Raw genomic sequence first — 19,783 nt, forward strand, 5'->3', positions numbered from 1 at the left:
TGACCCTTTGGTGCTTTACAGGATGCTTCGTTCCGTACGAAGAGTGCTGCGGAGAAAATGAGGTATTCCTCGAATGTGGCTCCGCCTGTCCGGAGACTTGTCCTCCGTCGGAGAACCTATTTTGCACGAAGCAGTGCGTCCGCGGATGCTTTTGCAAGGAAGGATACGTCCGGTGCGCCGATGGCACTTGCATTCCGAAATGTTTGTGCATGGAATACACGATGGAAGTTGAATGAGTATCCGTCGCATTCCGAAAGTCCGAACGCAAGATAGCATGGCCAAAAAGTGATGATTTCAATAAAACATTTAAATGAATTCACTGTACAACACACCGTTACACCCTTGCTACTGCCCAACTAACGGTCCCTTTTGGTAAATAAGTAGCAAAACGATTCCACAAAGTCAGTCTTATATTGCTCTGCAGTGATGTACACCGAACCTCGAAGACCTGTGCGCGGTTATTGCGCGGATTATTTGTGGCCCTTAAATATTGAAAGCCCCGGAGCCACAGCCAAACATTCCGTTATTTGAACAGGTTGCGCCTAGCCCAATCGACGAAAATCTCATTTTTGAAGCTTAGTTTGCACAACTGTTCTTTTTAGTCTGGCCAAGTTTACTCTAAAGTGGCAGCTTTACTGCGTTGGCCACGAACATGTTTGTGGTTTCGATGTCGATAGTTTTGAGTAAATTCGAAATTAGAAACGAAAATGCGTTCCTCAAAACAAACAAACATCTTTTATGAAATTGTGGTTTTCTTCGCTAATAAACCGATACTGATTACTATTTTGCTAATTTAAAGCGAGTACCTTGGCAATTTTACCATTAGTCTGGGGCTATCGATCAGCCCCACAGCAACCGTAAACTGTGCCCTCATCTTCATTGCTGCAGATTGCAAAAATGCAGATTGTACATGTAGCTGCCACGCTCGTGTTGATGGTGCTCTCGGTTCATTGTGGTAAGATTGTAGCCCACCGATTCGTAGATGCGTAGACTAACGTAGATTTCGTTGTTGACTGCCAGCAAAACCAAGAGGACTCTATGCCGGAGAATGCCCTGCCAATGAACAGTTTGAGCCATGCAGTTCCCCCTGCCCAGCGACCTGTCCACCATCCAGCCCCGAGGATTGCCCGTTGGACCGACGCTGTTTTTCCTCTGCGTGCGTCTGTGAGGAAGGATTCGTCCGCAATCTCCAGGATCAAACTTGCATTCCAGCAGCTTCATGTCCAACTGACGTCAATCCCATAATCGATTTTAATCCACTTCCAATAATCAATATTCATCCGTTCCCAAACATCAACTTCCATCCACCATCAGAAGTCCATATACATCCAACATTCCATGTCCATCCGCCCTCGTCGTCCACCCAAAAGACCTACCAGGCGCCGTACAAAAAAACCTCGCCGAAGGCCGAAGCATTTCTACGAAGAAGATTCGAGTGAATCGTCAGCCCGTAATTGATTGCAGTTACAACTGTTAACAACAGTTTTGTGCATTCAATAAATGGAACGAAGGGGGAAATTCAGTAAATACTTCCGTTAGCGGAGTACCTCGTATAATCAGATCGCCACAATCGATCAGTCGATTCGATCGATTGCAACCAGATGGCATAGTTTGAAAGTTTTGTGTAAATTGGAAATTAGAAGCGAAATTGCGTTCCTTAAAACAAACAAACATTTTGTATTAAATGATGGTCAAACGCTTTCTCCACCAATACGTCGTCAATCCGACCGGACCAGCGAAACGATCGCCGAAAATGCGGGTTGTACTGGTAGCTACCACGCTCGGGTTGTTGATGCTCTCGGCTCATTGCGGTAAGATTGTAGCCCACCGATTGGTATTGAAACTAAGATGTCCATCTCCAACAACCGATGGCCATCCACCGCTAAAAATCCCCGTTCATCCACATCCAAGTGTAACAAGTCGCTAATTGCCGTAAGCATTGTGCGGTACCATGATTTAAAATCAATGCGTACAATAAAAGGCCATCGAATATTTCTGCAACCATAGCTGCTCCTGTTTAAGTAGAACGTGTGCCACATTTTTAACAAATACTCGCCCTAATGTGCGTAGGAACGTGCGGGGGAGATCGTTGTGACTAACTACATTACTACTACACCAGTACTCTGGCTGTGTCGTCTAACATAAAGCGTGTACGTTGGCGCTGACGCCATCAGTTCGGCACAATCGATCAGTCTTGCCACAGCTAGCGACGTTCGCCAACTTTGTAACGGTACGCGATGACTCAAAAACTGGATACCGCACAAGTAATTGCTGCCCTACTCGTCGTGTTGGCGCTATCGGCCCATTGTGGTAAGACTGCGTAGTATAATGGTTATCAGCCGTGTTTCGATCTGCTATTTTTCCCCACTCTTGTGTCCATACAAGCAGCGAGCGGAACACGGAAGATAAAGCGGCAAACAACGTGCACGGAAGATAATGAAGAGTTCCTCACGTGTGGTCCCAGGTGCCCGGAGAACTGCCCGCCGTCCGAGTTGGAGCTGTGCCCGGAAGAAAGCTGCACCGTCGGATGTTTCTGCAAGGAGGGATACGTGCGCTTCTTCGGTCATCGTTGCATTGAAAAATCCGAGTGCCCGTTCTGATTGGCCCTGGCCATAGCCCGTGAACATGCATAGGTTAAGTTGTAACAGTTGCCAGTAAAGGAAGGAAGCATTAGCAGACACGACAAAGCGAAGGGCTTCTTATTGAACGGTTCGATCGACGGTTTCGTTAAAACATTACATACAAAGGCTTACTCTTTTTATTCAAGCTACGGGCCGGTTCCCTCCGGTGCTTAACCGAACCAGTGTGCGGCCATGCAATCGCGAGTCCACGGGGTCTGACAGACCCAGCACCACTCGAAACCGCACCCGGAGCGCGTACAAACCATGTGCATGCATCCGCCGTCGCGTTCGGTCGCTGTCCGGCACTGGGGGCACGGTTTCGTGGTCACCTTGATAGCAATCTTCGTCGCCTCGTCCCAGCGCGCTTCCGAGGCACGTAACGGATCGATCGCGTAACCCCCTTCTCCACCAACACCCAGGCTGGTCGGCGTTTCGATGCACTCCCCCAAATGGTATCCCTGCAGACAACTGCGACAGAAGACGTACTGTGGGGGAGACAAAGTTTCGGACACGAATTAGCACGGACGCAGGACGAGCAAACAACGCAAGACGTACACCGCAGCCACTTTGGCACTGGATCCGGCGGCACTCGGAATCGACCAGCAATCCCATGCCGCAGCCAGGCTGTGGACACAGCACACCGCCATTCTTCAGCACGTACTCCTCGGTGGCGAACCGCTGATAGCGATCGTACTGCTCCCTCGAGAGCAGCTTAAAGTGGTGCACATCCTCGATGAAGGAGCTTTCGCACCCGGCCGGACAGCGCAGCGTGTACCCACCGGCCGGATGTTCCACGAACTGACGCTCGAGCAGCCGCGTTACGCAGTACTGACGGAAGCAATCGAGACAGGACACGTGTCCGGCGGCGCACGGGAACACCAGGATGGTTTCACTGCAACGAAAGAAAACCAATAAAACCGGCCCAGCCACACCAAATGAGCGCCAAGTACCTGACATCGGTGCAAGCGAGGCAAGGGATGGTCTTGTGATTGGTTTTGATTAAACTCAGCGGGGCAGCAAAGTCCTTCTCCCCACCCGACGAGTGTTCCGCACACTTGAAGTAAAACTCCGTGAACGGTGGCTCTCCGTCGTCGTTCTCCTGCAATTGGCCCCCGGTGGTCAGGTGCGTGTCGAGTGACAGTGCCATGGACCCAACCCTACTCACCACACATGGCACTTCGTAGTGTTCGCAATGGCCCGTGATGCGCTTCTTCTTCAGCACGTCATCCCAGCAGGCGGGATCGCGGTGCACGGTGAACGCTCCGTCACCGCAGATTCCGCACCGCACGCGCAGCTTGCCCGTGCACACCTTCTCACACTGGGAGCAGTACACGAAAAAGTGTGCCTTCCTGCGTTCCATCCCCGGCTGCCCGTCGCTGCCATTCCGGGCTTCCGACAGCTCGGTCATCGTTTCCGAGAGCGGAGCCGTTGGTGCCTGTTGCTGGAGCGCCTCATCCGTGGACGATGGCTCTTCCGAGATGGGGCCATCGAGCGACTGCAGCATTGGCCTCCGGGGCGGGTGTCTCGCTTTGACCACGTGAATGATTGACTGCTGGCCCAGGTCACATTCCTACGGAACAAACTCGTGGCGTGAAGTGTACGATGCTGGCTCGCCAACCCCTAACTCACACTGATCGTCGTCGTATCGGACAGCTCGCGGCCGGCAAAGATGATCTTCAGTTCGGTCGGCTCGAGGCCGAGTTGCGGGGCGACCATTTCCTTCACGTCCTTTATCTCCATATGCGGCTCCAGGTTCACGGCCAGCGTGTTGCCGGTGTTGGTCTTCACGTACACGCTGAGGGTGTTGGACAGTTTCTTCTTGCCGAAGGAAAAAATCGCCAACATGCTGTGGATCAGTTCTCTTATGAAACCGAAAATATCGAACATCGCTCACGGGGCCCGGTGGCCTCACATCGACATATAAGTCGTTGTTTTGCTGAGTACGGAATTCTGGTACGCACAAAGTTTATTTTTGTTTTTGTTTTGTTCCCGGGAATGTTGACGGATCGGATCAGCTGGGCGCCCGTTTGACAGCTTCCATTTCGTCTACGGGGTAACATTCAGTGGTCGCGTGGAGTCACTTTCGATGGAAACGATTATTTATTGCTATTAAAATGGTCAAACATACACAGCGTGAGTTAATGCATAAGTTGAAGGGCCAAACAAACGAATAATTAAGTTCTAAAACATTAAAAACAGAATAAAAATAAATACATGAAAAATAGGCTTTTCACCGCGCATTTGGATTGCCTACATCTAGGCGCAATAAGAAACGGGCGGGAAAACATTCAAATCTGAACCGACTCAAAGTTCGTTAACTGTTTTATTTAAAGATTTTAAAATTCCCCTTTTCGCGATAGAAAAAATATTGCTGAGGAAGGTTCCTAACAGTGCCTTAAACGTCATTGTCGCCGTATTTAAGTGCACCTTTCTACACACTTTGAATCACATGCATTTTCGTGAAAGTACTCGCCCGATGCGAGTTCCGGCAGAGAACGGGTGGTCGATGCCACCTCCCATACACATGGAGAACAATATTTTTAGCGCCATCCAAATATACATGCGCTTGCTTGCTGACTACAAAAACCCAGAAACAGATCGAATAGAATAACCGTGTGTTTGTGCGTGGGTCCAGCGAGTCCCAAAAAAAAGAAGGTGTTTCATCCACCGGGAAACCACCAAACGCCGGAGCGTGTCTGGGAAGTTGTACGATGCGCTCTCACGCTCATTGCCGCTCTCTTTCTCTCCAACTTTCCCGCCGTTGGGCATTGGCTGCTCCGACGAAGGATCCGACGGAAAACCGAGATAAATCGATAAACGTTTCGCCCAACACACAAACACCCACAGGCTCGCTCGTGCAGAAAGAGGCCTCCGCAGCCGAAAGGATGCCGCGAACAGGTTTTGCTTGGCGTTGGCCACCGGCTCCCACACTATCGCAAAGGGTTGCATCCGTTTTTTGCTGCAACTACACTTTTGCATTTGTCGTCATCCCCTTATGCTCTGTCCGTTTCTTTCGCGCCAGGCGACGGGTGGCGGCGGGCATTGTCGTCACCGCCGCCGTCTGTATGCAACAGTCCACAGCGAGTGACGGAATGCACCTCGGGCCCGCTCTCGGCTCGCTGGTTCGACGCTTCCGGTGAGGTTTCGGGTGTGCGACCGTCATCGAGAAAGTGGCGAAAAACGATCAATGATTGGTGGTCGGTCTGGCTGGTCTATGATGGATGTGGACCAGCGTAGCGACGCCTCGCGGCCTTTCCTAGGCTGGGTGTGCCACCTGATTATGTGTTAAAAGGATGCACGGTGGGCGCCCTGTGGCAGATAAATCGTGTTCGGTAGGGTTTTCCTACCATTTTTTCCATTCCCCAGAGAGAACGCCTCGACACGGTGCAAATTGGTCACAAAAAGTGGGATTGATAAGAGCGTCGCTTGGCTCGGGGGATCTGCCGCATCGATCGAAATCACAGCACCGAAACGAGCAAGGATTCGGTTACCAATTAATGCATCCGGCAGTGGGAGAGCGTTTCATTATCCTTTGGTTCGAATGTCATCTCGTGGGCAGAGTTTTGACTTCAAACGTTCCTAGGAATCTAACGAAGCCGTTCGCGGGAAGTGTCTTCAAAGATAGCGCCGCTTTCTTGGAAATAATAATTAAAAGTGGTGTTTGATGAATGCTTTTTTTGTCGAAAACAGCTAATCATGAAATGGTCTATAAACGGCTTAAACTAGGCCATTAATTACTCTTTGGTTTAGCCAATCGTTTACTATATTTTCCACACAGCATTAGTTATTCTACACATAAAAGCTTCACTGAGATGCCGAAAGGAAGCGGACCAACTGGCGTAACTTCGTGTTCAATTTTTTCTCAACAAACCGGTGTACTGTAAAATGCAAAAAATCGGCCCTGACCGCCTCTGGAGTGAGTAAACAGTTTCACTCCCTCACGCGCTCGGCAAACTCCGACCGGCGCCATCCCGAATCGGCTGGCTGGCGGTGGCCGTTTTGCGCGCAATGCTCGCCGCCGATCGCCGGCTGAGAGGAGACACCGTCAATAACGGCGGCGCCTCTAGCGATGGCTTTGCTCATTTTCCCGGCCCGACCCGCAAAGCCACCGCCGTGGCTCCAAAAACCGAAATTTGATCCACACCGCCCAAGCCACAGGCCGGAAAGGGAACCGGAAAATGGCCAAAGGGTACGCCGCACGGCTGGGAGAAACATTATTGACAGTTCGAACTTCCAACACCCGAGCCACCGGCTTCGTGTCTCTTTTTTCTAACGACTTTTCTTTCACCGAATCGATGGGCCACATAGTTGCGCCCGGTCCGGACCACCCCGACCCGGCGGGGTGGGGGGCACTAGGAGGCTTTCGCTGGTGTGAGTGTTCTTATTGAGCCGTGAACAGAGAACCGTGAAAATATTGGCGGGCAAAATATGGTTCCCTCGCGGCCACCGGCTCGCGGAGGGTGCCGCTGGGCTGTGGAAAACACATAGGAAATCGTCCGCGAAAAGCGCAGAGAGCCCTGGCCCAGCGAGAGAACGAAGGCGAGAGAGAGAGAGCGAGGCAGGACAACGGAAACGATTTTTGGTTCGCTCGGCGACCCGACTCCAGGCCGGCTTTTCGTCTGGTGTGGCATGTCTCCATCGTCCCCGGGCGGCGGGATAGGACATTGATTAATTTACTTTCATTGCCCGGGGGATGAGTTGATTGGAAACTGATTTCCGCCCGACACGCTCCACACAAACTCACGCACACGGCACGGCCCGGACCCGGACCCGGGGGCGGCCGGATCGATCGACAAATCGGCCACAATGTTTCGGATTGCATGCGTTTTGCTTGCGGCCATGTGGGAAATGAAATTTGCCCCCAGTCCCGTCCCCCGCTCCACGTCCCGGGGAAACCTTACACCGGCGGGTTGCTGGTTGGTGGGGACAGATTGCTCTTTTTCCGATTGTCAGCTCGAGTGCCACAGCCTCGCGTAACGCGATACAACCGGGGCTCGGGATCGTATAAAAGTCAAGAAGCATATGGTGGCCAGTTTTTCCGGCTCCCCCCCCATAATCCGGCCCGGACCGGGAGAAATTATCCAAATTAGGATGAAAATAATGTTCCAAATCACTACATTAAACATCTTTTCAGTAGACCTATTTCTCTTCATTTTTGCAATATCTTCGCGTCGTCCAGATTAGGCACCGGGCATTGGCGTGAAGCGTAAGGCAACAGGGCCACCATTGGCCGCGTTGGACGTCTAGAAGCTTAACTCTTGAGTTCTAATTATTAATTCATCAAAAACTCCGTTTTCACACAATACATAAATTACGAGACGCTTCGCAGGACCGGGGGGCCTCCACCAAGGTTCCTGTTGGCGCGTTTCAAAGATTTGGATCGAACAGAAAAATATGCTAAAATACGTTTCGTTCCCGTATAAAACATCACAGGAGCTCATCAGAAAATAGCTATAAACAAAAGTATGCTGATCGTTTAAAAACGCGATCAGCGATCATCCTGTTTTCGTTCTTTGCTAGCGCTTTTTTTTAACCCCTCTCCCGTTGGTGGTCGTCCCATTGTTTTACGCCTTTCCGGTCACTTCTGGAGCGGACAGGACAACAGCTTGCGCCAAAAGGGAAACCACACCGTTACCTCAGCTTTGGAAGATAATTTATTGATTCAAATCTCAAGAGCCCCACTGGAACATTTTAATGGAGTTGATTGATAAAAGACACGACCATGAACCGCGATCGTGCGATCGAAACGAATTTAGTTTCCCGATTTTATTGTTAATGCTGAAAACATTGCTTATTCGGTTTATTTATATCTCAAAGCAGAAATCATGCAAAAAGGGAAAAAAAAACTTTCGAAAACGTGAATTAAGCGTGTGTTTTTTAATAGAATCGGAAAGTTCTTCCGGTAGAATGCCTCCTTAAATGCTCCGAGAGTTCCCCTCTCACGATGAGTGGCGCACGGATAAAATGAGTGGCTTTTTTGGCGGAAAAAAGTGTTTTCCGGTTCGAGCCGTTCTGTCGTGAAGACGTGTTTTTGCGCACTCTCTGCATTCTGTCTGCAGTCGTTACGATCGTCTCAGATCGTCGGTGAAGAAAAAGAGATAAAGTATTCAGCGGAACAACACAGCGATCGTGTGGCGTGCTCTAAATTACTACTACCTTGTGCGTAATTCAGAAGAGTGACCTCATTTAAATATGTGGCTGGGGCAGGGAAATTGAAAAATATGAGGATGACAATTATATGCGATACATCTGGCGTGGTGTTACTGAGAATTGCAATACTGGCATTGCATTCCTTCGGTCGCGCCGCCAGTTATTATTATGCCATTGTCCACGCGCCCAGACAACCGAGCGAACTTTACGACGTATTAAGTGTTCCGCGAAGACGATCGGAATGATGGTTCAAATCAAACAAAAGCTGTTCAGTGGCCACCGGATGGTGGCAATAGTTATTTCTGTGTGCCTAAAGAGAAGAGCATAAAGTGTGCAGCAAGCTGGTCGTTTCGTTTATGTGTTGATTCGATTTAAAGTTCTCGAGATTCCGCGAAACGGTCGCGTCGCAAACCGGGGTCTTTCAACATTAAACCGTCAGCCCGTTACAGTGCTGCGTGTCAAACCCGTGATAAAAGAAGTAAAAGTGTTTGGGAAAAAGGCTGTCGACCCTCCCGCAGGGAACTGATAAGAAGCGTATACTATAAAGAGGCAGTGGACGACCCTCGCCCGAAGGACCGATCGTTGTCCTGCTGTCCGCTGGATGGACTGGAACGGAAAACGCATCTTTTACGGAGCAGAAATTGATTTTCCGTCTTATCAGCAGCGCGCGCGGTGGTCATTCTGTTTGGGCGAAACGCTTTCCTCTCTCTCTCGCTCTCCCTGTTTCGTTTTCACTTTCTCTCGCTCTCTTTCGCTGGCCGTGTTGCTCCCCGTTCCATTCCCTGGCCATCTACGGGCTCTTGCTTCACGATTTTAATGTCTCTCGCTGCCACTCGACCGTTCAGGAATTCCGTGACACGAGCCGCGACTCTGCCCTGTACGAACTACAAGTGACAAATATGAAGCGCAACTGCGGCCACGGCTCTGTGCGCTATACATAATCACAACTTTTCCCCATAATCAATAAAATCCCCTCAAGTCAACCCCCTCCTCCCACAGGAGAGAAGAAGGTGTTGTATGCTGTGTAACCCACGCGCGAAGCGTGAAAACGAGCCGCGCGATGTGCGGTTTGCGTGAGCAGCGTGACGCGAAATGAGAGGCAAACGAACGGAGAGAGCGAGAGAAAGTGCGCGAACAGGAGTGATAATGAGAGCGGGATGTGGGGCCACCAGCTGAACCGCCGAGGGGGGACACGTCGCCTGGCCGATGGGGGAAGGTCAGTTCGGTGGCGCGCACGATGTTGCCACGCAGATCCTGGCCGAGCTCCGTATGCATCGACTCTCGCAATTCACGGCTTGGGGCCGCTCCGAATGACGGTCACCTTCACCGTGGAGCATCAAATTCGTCCTTTAATCCATCTCACAATATTACCTTATTCTAAACGTAGCGAAAAAAGGATAAGGATCAGGCAGGGCCACGGACTCATTATTCACAGCGCGGTTCTACCTCTTTTAGGCCCTCCTTCAGCAGCACGTATAGAGGACGAGCCTCATCAGCCCTGATACAAAGTCCCTGTAACTGCCCGATCGCGAGTGTTTCCGACGCGTGACATAACCTATAAAATGCGCCTCGTTGGACTTTCGACAGGTGACAACAGTGGTTACATCTGACGGGGCGTCGGGCCACACCTCGGATGTCCTGTGAAAGCTAAGGAAAGCGTGTGCGGTGCGTTTGTGTGTGGCTAGAAGCGCGCGCGCGGTCTGTGTCCCAATAATGTTAGCCGTGCCGCGATTCTTCCGGTGCCCTATCCTCGCACCTTGGGCCCCCGCAGCAGAAGCGGTACTGTCGGTGTTGCTGCTGCAAGGGCCACAGTTAACGACAGTTCCCGTCGAGAAGCGTCATTGCCGGGGTGGCGCTACCAGCGCCGACTATAAATAGTTTATAATTGGTTTAGTGGCATAAAAATAGTGTCCTCGGGGCGACAATATAGCGAAGCGCAAGGGTCGGGTAGCCGCTCTGTGTTTTTTTGCACCGCTTCCTTTGTGCGTCACGGCGTTGGAGGATCATGGATTGCTGCAGCAGCACCAGCTACATGGACTATAGACATCACTCGATGAACAGTAACTTCTGCTACCCGTACGCGCCCAGCATGCTGCGAAGTGCGTCCCCGTACCCGTTGGCCGGCCCGGTAGGGGTTCCGGGTCGGTACGGCCCTGACACGGGCGGCGGCGGATATCACCGGTCCAGTGCCCTCGGTTACGCGAGTAGCATGGGCTACCCACACGAAGGATACGACAAGTACTACGGTGGTTACCACCATCATACGGGCGCCAGCGGGCACGGCAGCATCGGTGGTGGCTACGGGACTTCCGGTTACTACGGGAGCTACTCTTCGTCGGCGTACCGCGAGTACGGTGGCTACGGACACTACTACGGTCACCATCAGTCGCAATCTCCCTACTCCCGCGGTTACGGTGCGGGCACAACCGGGGCCGGGAGCGCCGCCTACCTGTACCCGGGACGACACTACCCAGGATCGGGCGGCCTGGCACCGCAGCACCCGGGCTTTGCCCGGGCTGACTCCTATCTGTACCACCATCCCCAGCAGCGCGGGGAACAGCCTCAGTATTCGAGCTTCGCCAGCTACGGCAGTATACCGACCCCGTTCCGCAGCAGCCTAGGATCCGGTGGGGGGGCCACAACCAGCGATCCACCGTCAGCCAAATCGCCATACTCGACATCATCGCCTGGCTTCCCCGCGACGGGAAGCAACCACCTTGAGCGGCCCGTAGCCGCCGCCTCCGCCCAGCCTAGCGCTCCTCCGAGTGGGGTCAACGGTTCCAGTGGAGCCCTGGACAGTGCCGCTCGGTCTCCTTCGTCCACGGCATCCCTGTTCCCGAACGGTTATTCGCCCAGCTCCGGCTACAGTCCGCTATCAGCGTCCTATCGGGGTCCGACGGCCGCAGACGACAGTCCACAGCTTCCGCTTCAGCCCGAGCCGGACGAGGGAGACGCCCCACAGCAGCCCCATGCGGCAGCGGCAGCAGCAGCCGTACGCGGCGCAACAGGTATGTACGGAGAGGGTCGCTATCGATTGCAGTGTGTTGGCTTCCGCTTTGGGACCCACCAACAACACCACCACCAGGGCTTCGTAAGCATGGCAACCGTTGACAACCGTGGCGAAGCGAGAGAGAGACAGAGCTGTGTGTGAAGAGAGAAAACGAGAGCATGAGAAAAAGGATGCTCTCCCCACAAACAACGGCTCGGTGCGCGTTGGTGTAGGTAAGAGCCGAGCGAGGAGCCCCAAGAAAAAACGAAAACAATGCGCCGCCATCGCCCACTCTACTCCGCTCGTTTGACAGTTCTCCCCGCGCGTATGTGTTGGTGTCGGACTGGCGCTCGGTGCTGTGTTGTAACGTTTGTGCTCTATCACAAAATCGATACATTGTACATAGTGCGCGCTATTGACACTGCTCCACACACGGATGGGCTCTCTATGTGTTGCTGGCTGGACGGCGTGGGCAAACGATAATACGGCGCGACCACCACCACCAGCGCCGGGGATTCCAAAGTTAATCGGAGAGAGGCTTGGCCAGGCTCCAGCGAAAGCTCGAGGCGACAACAACGCGCTGCACCTACACCAATACGGGCCCAGAGACAAACAGACACAAACGCGCTCACACCCTGAAGTCTTCGATCGCGCATCAATAGAACAGGGACACACAGGGGAGTAACCCGGGGCGAAACTCGGGGACTACTCCCTATAAAGCAGCGCACACAGCGCTGTTTTTGTTTTGCAGTTCCACTGCTGCTGCTGCTACGGCGCGCAACCCTGGGAGTTGTCGAAAAAATCAATAGAAACCGCGTCGAAGAGCAGCGGCGAATTGTGGTGACGAGACTCCTTTCGGAGGAAGGTGACACACCGTTTTGACGTCATCCCTTTGCTACTTTCGATCGCCCCGAGAGCTGCGCCTCACCCGGATCGGAGCGTGCTTTCTCCCCCCAATTTGATGAGACCGATCTACCAGAGCATGGCTTGCTTTAATATTGTAATGACTGAATGAAGAGACGTTTTGGTTGTAAAACCCGCAATCCAAGGTGCTGTTTTGTGGGTGTAAAGGAGACACGCGTCTCTCCGACCAGTTGCAACATTTTTTTCTGCTTCTGGTGTGTCCCCAAGCCTATATCCTTAACCTGGCCCTGGCACTGAAAGGAGAGAGTAAATGGCACACCACGGAGGCCACCCGGCGGCTGCGACCGATCCTATGTACAGGGCTGCTGCTGCTGAGGGCTGGGAACGCCAACGCGAAGACATTTCCGTCCGTCTCATGGGAGCGGGATCTCTTCTTCTTTCACCACCATCGACATCGCTGCTGTGGCTCGCTGGTCCGGGACTGTTTTTTTTTTAACCACTAATGGTGTACCCTGTTTTTCTTAACCATTTTCGCTGTTCCCGCTGCTTGGCCTTCAACCGGATCCCATCAACGCGCCACCGTGTCACAGAGTTTTCCCCGGATGGCGGCAGCCCGAAGGAAGCGAGAGGGACCCGAAAGCCCAAGGAGCGCAAGCTGCAGCAACAGCAACGGGGGATGATGTACGGTGGTCAACCCAACGGTGGGCGAAGCAGCAGTAGCGCTGGAAGCCGAGCCAGCAGCCCCACAACGGCGGCGGCGGCGGCGAGTGCATCGGCGAGAATGAAATCACTGGATGCACTTACAGTAAGTACATAGCGGCAGAGGGCCGAGATGCCGACAGGGAGAGAGAGAGAGAGAGAGAGAATGCACTTGGTCCCGAAATGCGCTCCGGATGGAGTCGGGTTTTACTGTTCCTTCCTCTTTTTTTTGTAGTGTTTTAGCGTTTCCCGTTTTTCGTTCTGCCAAAGAGCCTTTTAGCGTCCCCTCGGACGCCTCGTCTCAAATATCGATCTACCTTCAACAAGTCTGCTGCTGGCGGATGAAAAGACCCCCCACGAATGGGGAGGCCCAGGATGTCGAGCCGAGGCATCAAATGATGATGATGGCTTTAAAGTAGGCGCGCGGTGTGTTCCAATCCGTTCGGATCGAAGGCCGAAACCACCACCTGGTAATTGTTCGTCTCCGTGATGTGTGAGGCAACTTCCCTGTGACATCATGCCGCCCCAAGTCCCAAGCGGGTTGGCCGAGCCTCCTGTTCTCCTGGTGCCTGGTCCCGGTACCACACGGAGGTGTCCGTGCAGCAGCGCGCCTGATCGATTAAGCGCGCGCTGATGACGTTACGGCTGTGGCGCACCACTCCACAGCACAACACAACATCACCGTAGCCAGGAATTCGCACAACAGGACACATCCGGCCAGGGGGGCGCCCCTTCTTCCGGCCATCGATTCCAGGGCAGTCACCACTTTAATTACGAGGCCATTTTTGTGTCTTTTTTGCCCGTCTTCGGCTAGGCCAACCTGCCGCCGCCGCGCTGTTCGCTATTGTTTTGTTGATGCTCGCAGTTGCCACCTTCGGCCGTCCGATATTTTCACTCCCGCTGTACGTATGTGTGCTCTGGAATGCCGATGCCCAGGTCCCGTGGACCACCCGTGAGCCGCCGTGGGGCTCCTTTCGGCCGGAAGTGCATGCCTTATGTACCAGCTCCGGAAAAAAAAACTCCAAAGAGAGCGAGCAAAAGAGAGGACGATGCTTTCTAGGTGTGCTCTTCGATCGAAATGTACATACCGGCGAAACTTCCATGACAACGGCCAGCGGCAGGACCACCAACGTCGGGAAGGTACGGGCGCAGAGCCAACACATACCGACGCACGTGGCACGCGCTTTTGGACGCCATACGCACGCAGACCAAACTCGCTCCCCAACAAGCGCCATGTGAGCCAACGGCAATGGCCAAGGGAGAGGTCAGACAGGAAGGCCTTGCTTTCTCCCTCTGTCGTGTAGCGCCCTCGGCAGGAGAGTCGGTAGCGTCTGCGGCGTGTCCTTTTCTGCCTGCGATTTTTTTTTCTCTCTGGTTCTGGTGCGCCCATTCGCGCCTAAAATGCGTCCGCACACAAACGTATACCGCCCATGGCCACCCCGCCAGGCAGGCAGACCGACACATACACCATCAGAATCCCAGTGGCACATCGGGTGCCTCGGAGCATTATCGATCCTGCGCAGTAAAAATGGGCCAAACGTGCTGTGGCGCGCGCTTTCGTCCGGCGGCTGGTGGTGGCTCCCTTACTGCTCTGCTGCTGTTGCTGCGTTCAAGTGGGGCGCAGACCTTCGCCGAGCCGTTTCGGGAACCCGAGCACCTTCCAGCCATCGCGCGAAATTTGTGTGCCTTTTTTTAAATCCGCTTTTCGCTTTTTTTTTGCTTTCTCGGGAAACTGTCGTCATATCGGGACGGTGTTGATGGTGGTGCCGTCGCCGCTGTTCCGCAGTGAGCTCTCGCCACCGCCAGGGCGGCCACCCAGGCTCTGCTGAGCGTGGGAAGCAGAGCTGCGATGTGAGTAAGGGCCGTCGAAATCGCCTTCCAATAGAGGAGGCGACGGTCCGGACACCACGGCTCGGTGTCCCACTGGCGGCACACTCTGCAGTCACGGATGGATCGATCGAGCTGCTCCCCGGTGTGGTGCGTACACAGGCACGCCACCGCCGGGAATTTTGGGGGGCGGGTGGGGGGGGGCGACCCGACACACGGGTGGCCCGCCCGTGCCACGGGTCGACTTACATACAGGGTCGGCCGCCCTCCCTATGCTATTCGCCTTCCTATATGCGATTATGTTGTGCCCCACCGTCCCCCCCGGTGGGGGCCTAAGAACGAAGAAGGACGGGAGTTAGAAGTAAAGGGGTGAATACGGGGCAGAGTGGCTACACGGGGTGCGCTTTGGTATCTTGCTACTTATTGGCAAGACTTTCGATCGATCGCCACACGGCTCGCGGACTCGGGCACGTCGGGAAGTCCGATGGATGCTAACCCCAATGGAGCCGCCGTGTACCGTTTCCAACCCAAAAGGCGAAGCGATTCCAAGCCTTAACTGAATAGCGGAGGATCCTAGAAATGGTGGCTGATTTTAAGGAACACCGCAGAGTTTCTAATTTTTTTAAACAATCAACAAAAAACCCTAATTGGGCCATTTGTTTTGAACAATATTTTATTTTGAAATTTCTTCCCATAACTAAACGCTGTAAGACATAGAGAAAGATGTTACCGGAAAGGGGTGAAGGTTTCAGACTCGTTACGCACAATTAGCGCCGCTGATGGCACTGGGTGGGCTGTCAATTCGATGATTGAGTTAAAACACGGCAATCCGTTCAAAATGGACCAACGGTTTGGTAGAATGATCGCAGAGACAGATACTCTGATAAGACGAACGAACGGCATGTGAAATGGAAATTCGAGAGAGGCTGGAAAATGAGAGAGTAAACAGAGGAAAGCTGGCCCAATTAGCGCCAGAGAGAGGACGTTCTTCTTAGAGCTACCTCTATTTTGGATTCGTTCTTCGGTATGGCTGGGGTCTTGTGGACTATGGACTTGTGAAAGTTTTCCCGATCCCCCAAACACCTGCGAGAAGCTCTCCCATTGTGTCTGTACGAGGAAAGTGGGAAAACTTATTCGAACGAGTAGCGCCGACACCTGTTGCTTGGCGCGCCCGTGTGAGTGCCGCCGGCCAAACCGCGGATTAGTAACTGCTCGTCCGTGAGTGGCGAAGCCCAACATTTCCAACGAGTCTCATCGAAATCTGTGGCGGTAACCCTTTCAGTGGGATTAATCTGACAAAAGCATCGGTTCTTCTTCGGTCCAAAATCGCCATTCTCGATCGCCGGGAACGTTAATCCATTCTTTGAACGGATGCCTCTTTACAGAATCTGTGCTGGCCCGATGGCGAGCAGTTCAGTAGTAAGATGCGAAAGTATTCAAACGCCTCCGGATTAAAGTCCAAGGATGGAGCCACCAGTCGAAAGGTGATTGCGCATTAGGAGTTACATTCGTTTTTTTCCTTGCATCTTTGCGGGGAGTGGACAGTGGACGAGGCAGTGTACTAATTTCTTCAATTTCTAAAAAAACCTTGCAGCAAGATGTCAACGATCTTGAGTTGAGTGCTGCGGCATCTCCCAGCAGGACTACCGGAACTGGTCGGCGGGCTAAAAAACAGACCAAGCAACAGAAAGAGCTCAAGTCGTCCGATGGCAAAGAAAAACAAACCAGCAGTGCAGTGACGTCGGTGCCCCCCGTGGAAAATAAGGTACAGAGACACGGGTGTCGGAACGCGGTTCGCTTCAGATATTAAAGTGTTTCCTTTTCAGAACGTCACGCCACTTCCGGGCTTCCAGCAAGCGTTCGGCTCGACGGAGATCGGGAAATTCTCCGAGGTGTTCTTCAACAGTAGCCCCACGCCGAACGAGTCCAGTCCATCCCAACACCACCACGCGATGCACCATCCGCAAGCGCAGCAACAGCAGCTGCAACATCAACAACGGATACAACAACAGCAGCAACAGCAGCAGCAGCACCACCATCATGGCACCGTTCAACAGCTGGTGATGGACTCGCTGAACGCGTACGAATCCGACGTTGACACGTTAAGCCCACAGTCTTGGGATCCACCTCCGGCAGCGGCGGCCCCAGCTCCGACCGACTCGTATGAGGGCTGCACCGGCTACAACCTGCAGATCGGGACCTCCTTTCATCCGTCGTACTTCGAATCGTCCTCCTACTCCGACCACGCGGTAGACTCGCCGCTCGGGAGCTACTTTAGCGAAATGACATGCAACGAGTTTGTGAATTAGCTAGATCGAGTCGCTACCAGCGGCTCCCAATATGGCAACTACGGTTCTTGTCGAAGTGTCCTCGGTGCACTTCGCCATGGTACCGCGATCAATCAAACTACCGGAAAGCGAGAATGGTAGAGCACTGTATTGACGAGGAAGCATCTACCGAGTGAAACACGACGCCAGGCCAAATTTAGTTAAATCACCGCACATCGGCAAGGAAGCGAGCTTCCCCAAAGGGTGCTGTTCAAGTTTGTACATATGCATCTTACATTAAGCGATCCGTCGGAGAGGAGAATCCGTGGCGAAGAGGAGTTGGCAGCAAAGTTTTAAAAACTAGTATTATACTCCCCTAGAAACTCATTGTTGTACCCCGGACACGGGAGTCGTCCACTAAAGGGCAGTAAACGAATCTCTCGACCAAGACCGGGTCCCACCGGAAAGGAGGGAGGACACACGCTTGTCCCTCACATTCCGATAGCGACCGGCGAACGGTGTTCCACGAATGGGGTGATGTTCGATTTTTCTTGCCACTCATTCACAATAATCGAATTACAGAAAAGCACAACGATCATCATTTCCACCAAACAGTGCAGGACTTAACCACCTTCGGTCACTTGGAAAGGCGATGGTATCCGCATCGCTTCCCGTGTACGGTTATTCGTCCCAGTGCGTTCCGGAATCAGCATTAAACTACTTTGCCAATTACACGAAACCTTGTCTCTTTCCCTCTTTGTAACCGTCTTCAGGACCCCATGCGTGGTACGTGGATGTTTCTACAGTACAGTCCGTTTCCGCTGCAACGCTACCAGTTTTTAATCTAACAAACCCGTATTAATGTACATGTAAATCCGATCAATGTAATCAATTGACGTTGAATGGAACTTAGGACACGAAGCTAGGACAGACACAGAACAAATACGCAAGCAGTAATCAGATCAGAGAGCAGGATGATTACACACCGAGAGGAGTTGTGACCACAGAGATAGCTACAAAGTGGCCACCCAGATTGAAAACACAAAACGCTAACGGTGCCTTAACGACAAGTCATTTACTCTTACGTCTACGAAACGGTGCGGACAGGTTCTGTTAGATTTAGTTGAGTAGCCAAATTGAACCAGCGATAGAGTGCTTTTGTTACTTGTAAAGCAAACCCGATTTTGATAGGAAACAGCAGAAGAAAATGGACGGTATAACCTTTTTATCTTGTGAAGGCGCGGCATAATCTTCCGTTTCCGGAAACACTACTTTCTTTTGGTTGACACACGCGAAACAGTCCACCAACTTGAGGCCCGGACCCGATGCCGTTCTGTCAGTATGAAAGGAATTTTTTTTTTACACAGTGGTTAATTTTTCGACCGTTTTTAAAACAATTTACCCGTATAGCAGACGCGGTGGTCAAGCGGGGCAGCGGGTCGAGCGGATCTGCAGGAAGGCAGAGACACGACATCGATGGAGACCGCATGGGATTGGGCTCTTGGGATTCAATTGCATGCGTGTATGCTGCTACAGTTACCGTTTTACTTGTTGTGCGGTATTGTTTCGAAGGACCAGCCAAGGGCCTATAAAATAACGGACAAAAGAAAACCGACAGCAAACCGATCTGAACGAGAAACCACCAACCAAAACCCCCACATGAAAGCATCACACTGACGGCGGCCAATATTTGTTTAAATAGTAAAGTTACGATAAAACATGTGCGGCCGTACCACCGGATTGACCAGGGTGTGCAAAGGCGTAAAAAATTTATAAAATTTTAACTTCCTGTCGAAAGGGAAACTGTGTGGAGAAAGCTAACAACAAAAATCAAATGATGTAGTGTAAGAATATGGAATACCCCCTTTTCTATGTGATAAATGCTAATCCTAAAAAACAGAAAATTAACCTTCTCCCCAGTTGTGACCCGCGCGAAGGTCGTTCGTTGTTGGCCGGGTAGCGAGAAATTCGGAGTACGAATCTTGAATCACTTGTGTTCCGCTTACAACGTACGGCCAACGAGAGCATTGTTCGTGTTGCTACGATCGAAAGCAAACTTTATGATGAAAACTGATAAAAAATGAAACATGAAACAAGTTCAAATCAACCAAATTCAAATTAAAAAACGGACAGCACGTGCGCATGTTGACCGCATTATACCATTAACAGAAAATACCAACCGTAACAAATAACAAACGTATTCAATCAAAATCTAGTTAATTGACGAGTTCAATAAATCAATTTTTGACAACCGACCTTCCGTTTCACGTTGTCATTTTGTGTGGTGCGCCGATGCAGCAAAAGCGAAGGTTCCTAAGGATGCTCGTCTTGCGCGGAGGCGAAGAAAGAAAACCCGCACTGGTGAG

The 19,783-nt window shown here is 52.2% G+C and overlaps 3 protein-coding genes across 3 annotated transcripts; 2 read left to right on the forward strand and 1 right to left on the reverse strand.

Moving 5' to 3' along the window:
• Positions 1-2,178: 2,178 nt before the first annotated feature.
• Positions 2,179-3,020, forward strand: LOC131214033 (cysteine-rich venom protein 1-like). The gene is made up of 2 exons (XM_058208370.1): positions 2,179-2,310; positions 2,389-3,020. Exons 1-2 carry the CDS (start codon positions 2,238-2,240, stop codon positions 2,598-2,600), a joined length of 285 nt encoding a protein of 94 aa, XP_058064353.1. The 5' UTR covers positions 2,179-2,237; the 3' UTR covers positions 2,601-3,020.
• On the reverse strand, positions 2,699-4,536 carry LOC131214030 (E3 ubiquitin-protein ligase parkin). Its single transcript, XM_058208356.1, has 5 exons — positions 4,251-4,536; positions 3,787-4,191; positions 3,572-3,720; positions 3,177-3,513; positions 2,699-3,106 (listed from the first exon to the last, which is right to left on the reverse strand). The coding sequence occupies exons 1-5, from the start codon at positions 4,506-4,508 to the stop codon at positions 2,792-2,794; spliced, it is 1,464 nt and encodes a 487-aa protein (XP_058064339.1). The 5' UTR covers positions 4,509-4,536; the 3' UTR covers positions 2,699-2,791.
• A 6,240-nt stretch (positions 4,537-10,776) lies between these two features.
• Positions 10,777-17,459, forward strand: LOC131215757 (AF4/FMR2 family member lilli). The gene is made up of 5 exons (XM_058210153.1): positions 10,777-11,779; positions 13,215-13,429; positions 16,536-16,634; positions 16,745-16,915; positions 16,977-17,459. Exons 1-5 carry the CDS (start codon positions 10,777-10,779, stop codon positions 17,457-17,459), a joined length of 1,971 nt encoding a protein of 656 aa, XP_058066136.1.
• Positions 17,460-19,783: the final 2,324 nt, after the last annotated feature.

Source organism: Anopheles bellator, chromosome 1 (assembly GCF_943735745.2).
Source record: "Anopheles bellator chromosome 1, idAnoBellAS_SP24_06.2, whole genome shotgun sequence".
In the NCBI taxonomy this organism is placed as follows: Eukaryota; Metazoa; Arthropoda; class Insecta; order Diptera; family Culicidae; genus Anopheles; species Anopheles bellator.

Excerpts from the sequence above, each read along its gene's own strand:
- LOC131214033 (XM_058208370.1), top strand. The coding sequence starts at position 2,238 with ATGACTCAAAAACTGGATACCGCACAAGTAATTGCTGCCCTACTCGTC. Across the intron at positions 2,311-2,388 it reads GGCGCTATCGGCCCATTGTG|CGAGCGGAACACGGAAGATA; the intron begins GTAAGACTGCGT and ends CCATACAAGCAG.
- LOC131215757 (XM_058210153.1), top strand. The coding sequence starts at position 10,777 with ATGGATTGCTGCAGCAGCACCAGCTACATGGACTATAGACATCACTCG. Across the intron at positions 13,430-16,535 it reads AATCACTGGATGCACTTACA|AATCTGTGCTGGCCCGATGG; the intron begins GTAAGTACATAG and ends GCCTCTTTACAG. Across the intron at positions 16,635-16,744 it reads ATGGAGCCACCAGTCGAAAG|CAAGATGTCAACGATCTTGA; the intron begins GTGATTGCGCAT and ends AAAACCTTGCAG.
- LOC131214030 (XM_058208356.1), bottom strand. The coding sequence starts at position 4,508 with ATGTTCGATATTTTCGGTTTCATAAGAGAACTGATCCACAGCATGTTG. Across the intron at positions 4,192-4,250 it reads CCGATACGACGACGATCAGT|GAATGTGACCTGGGCCAGCA; the intron begins GTGAGTTAGGGG and ends TTTGTTCCGTAG. Across the intron at positions 3,514-3,571 it reads CTCGCTTGCACCGATGTCAG|TGAAACCATCCTGGTGTTCC; the intron begins GTACTTGGCGCT and ends CTTTCGTTGCAG.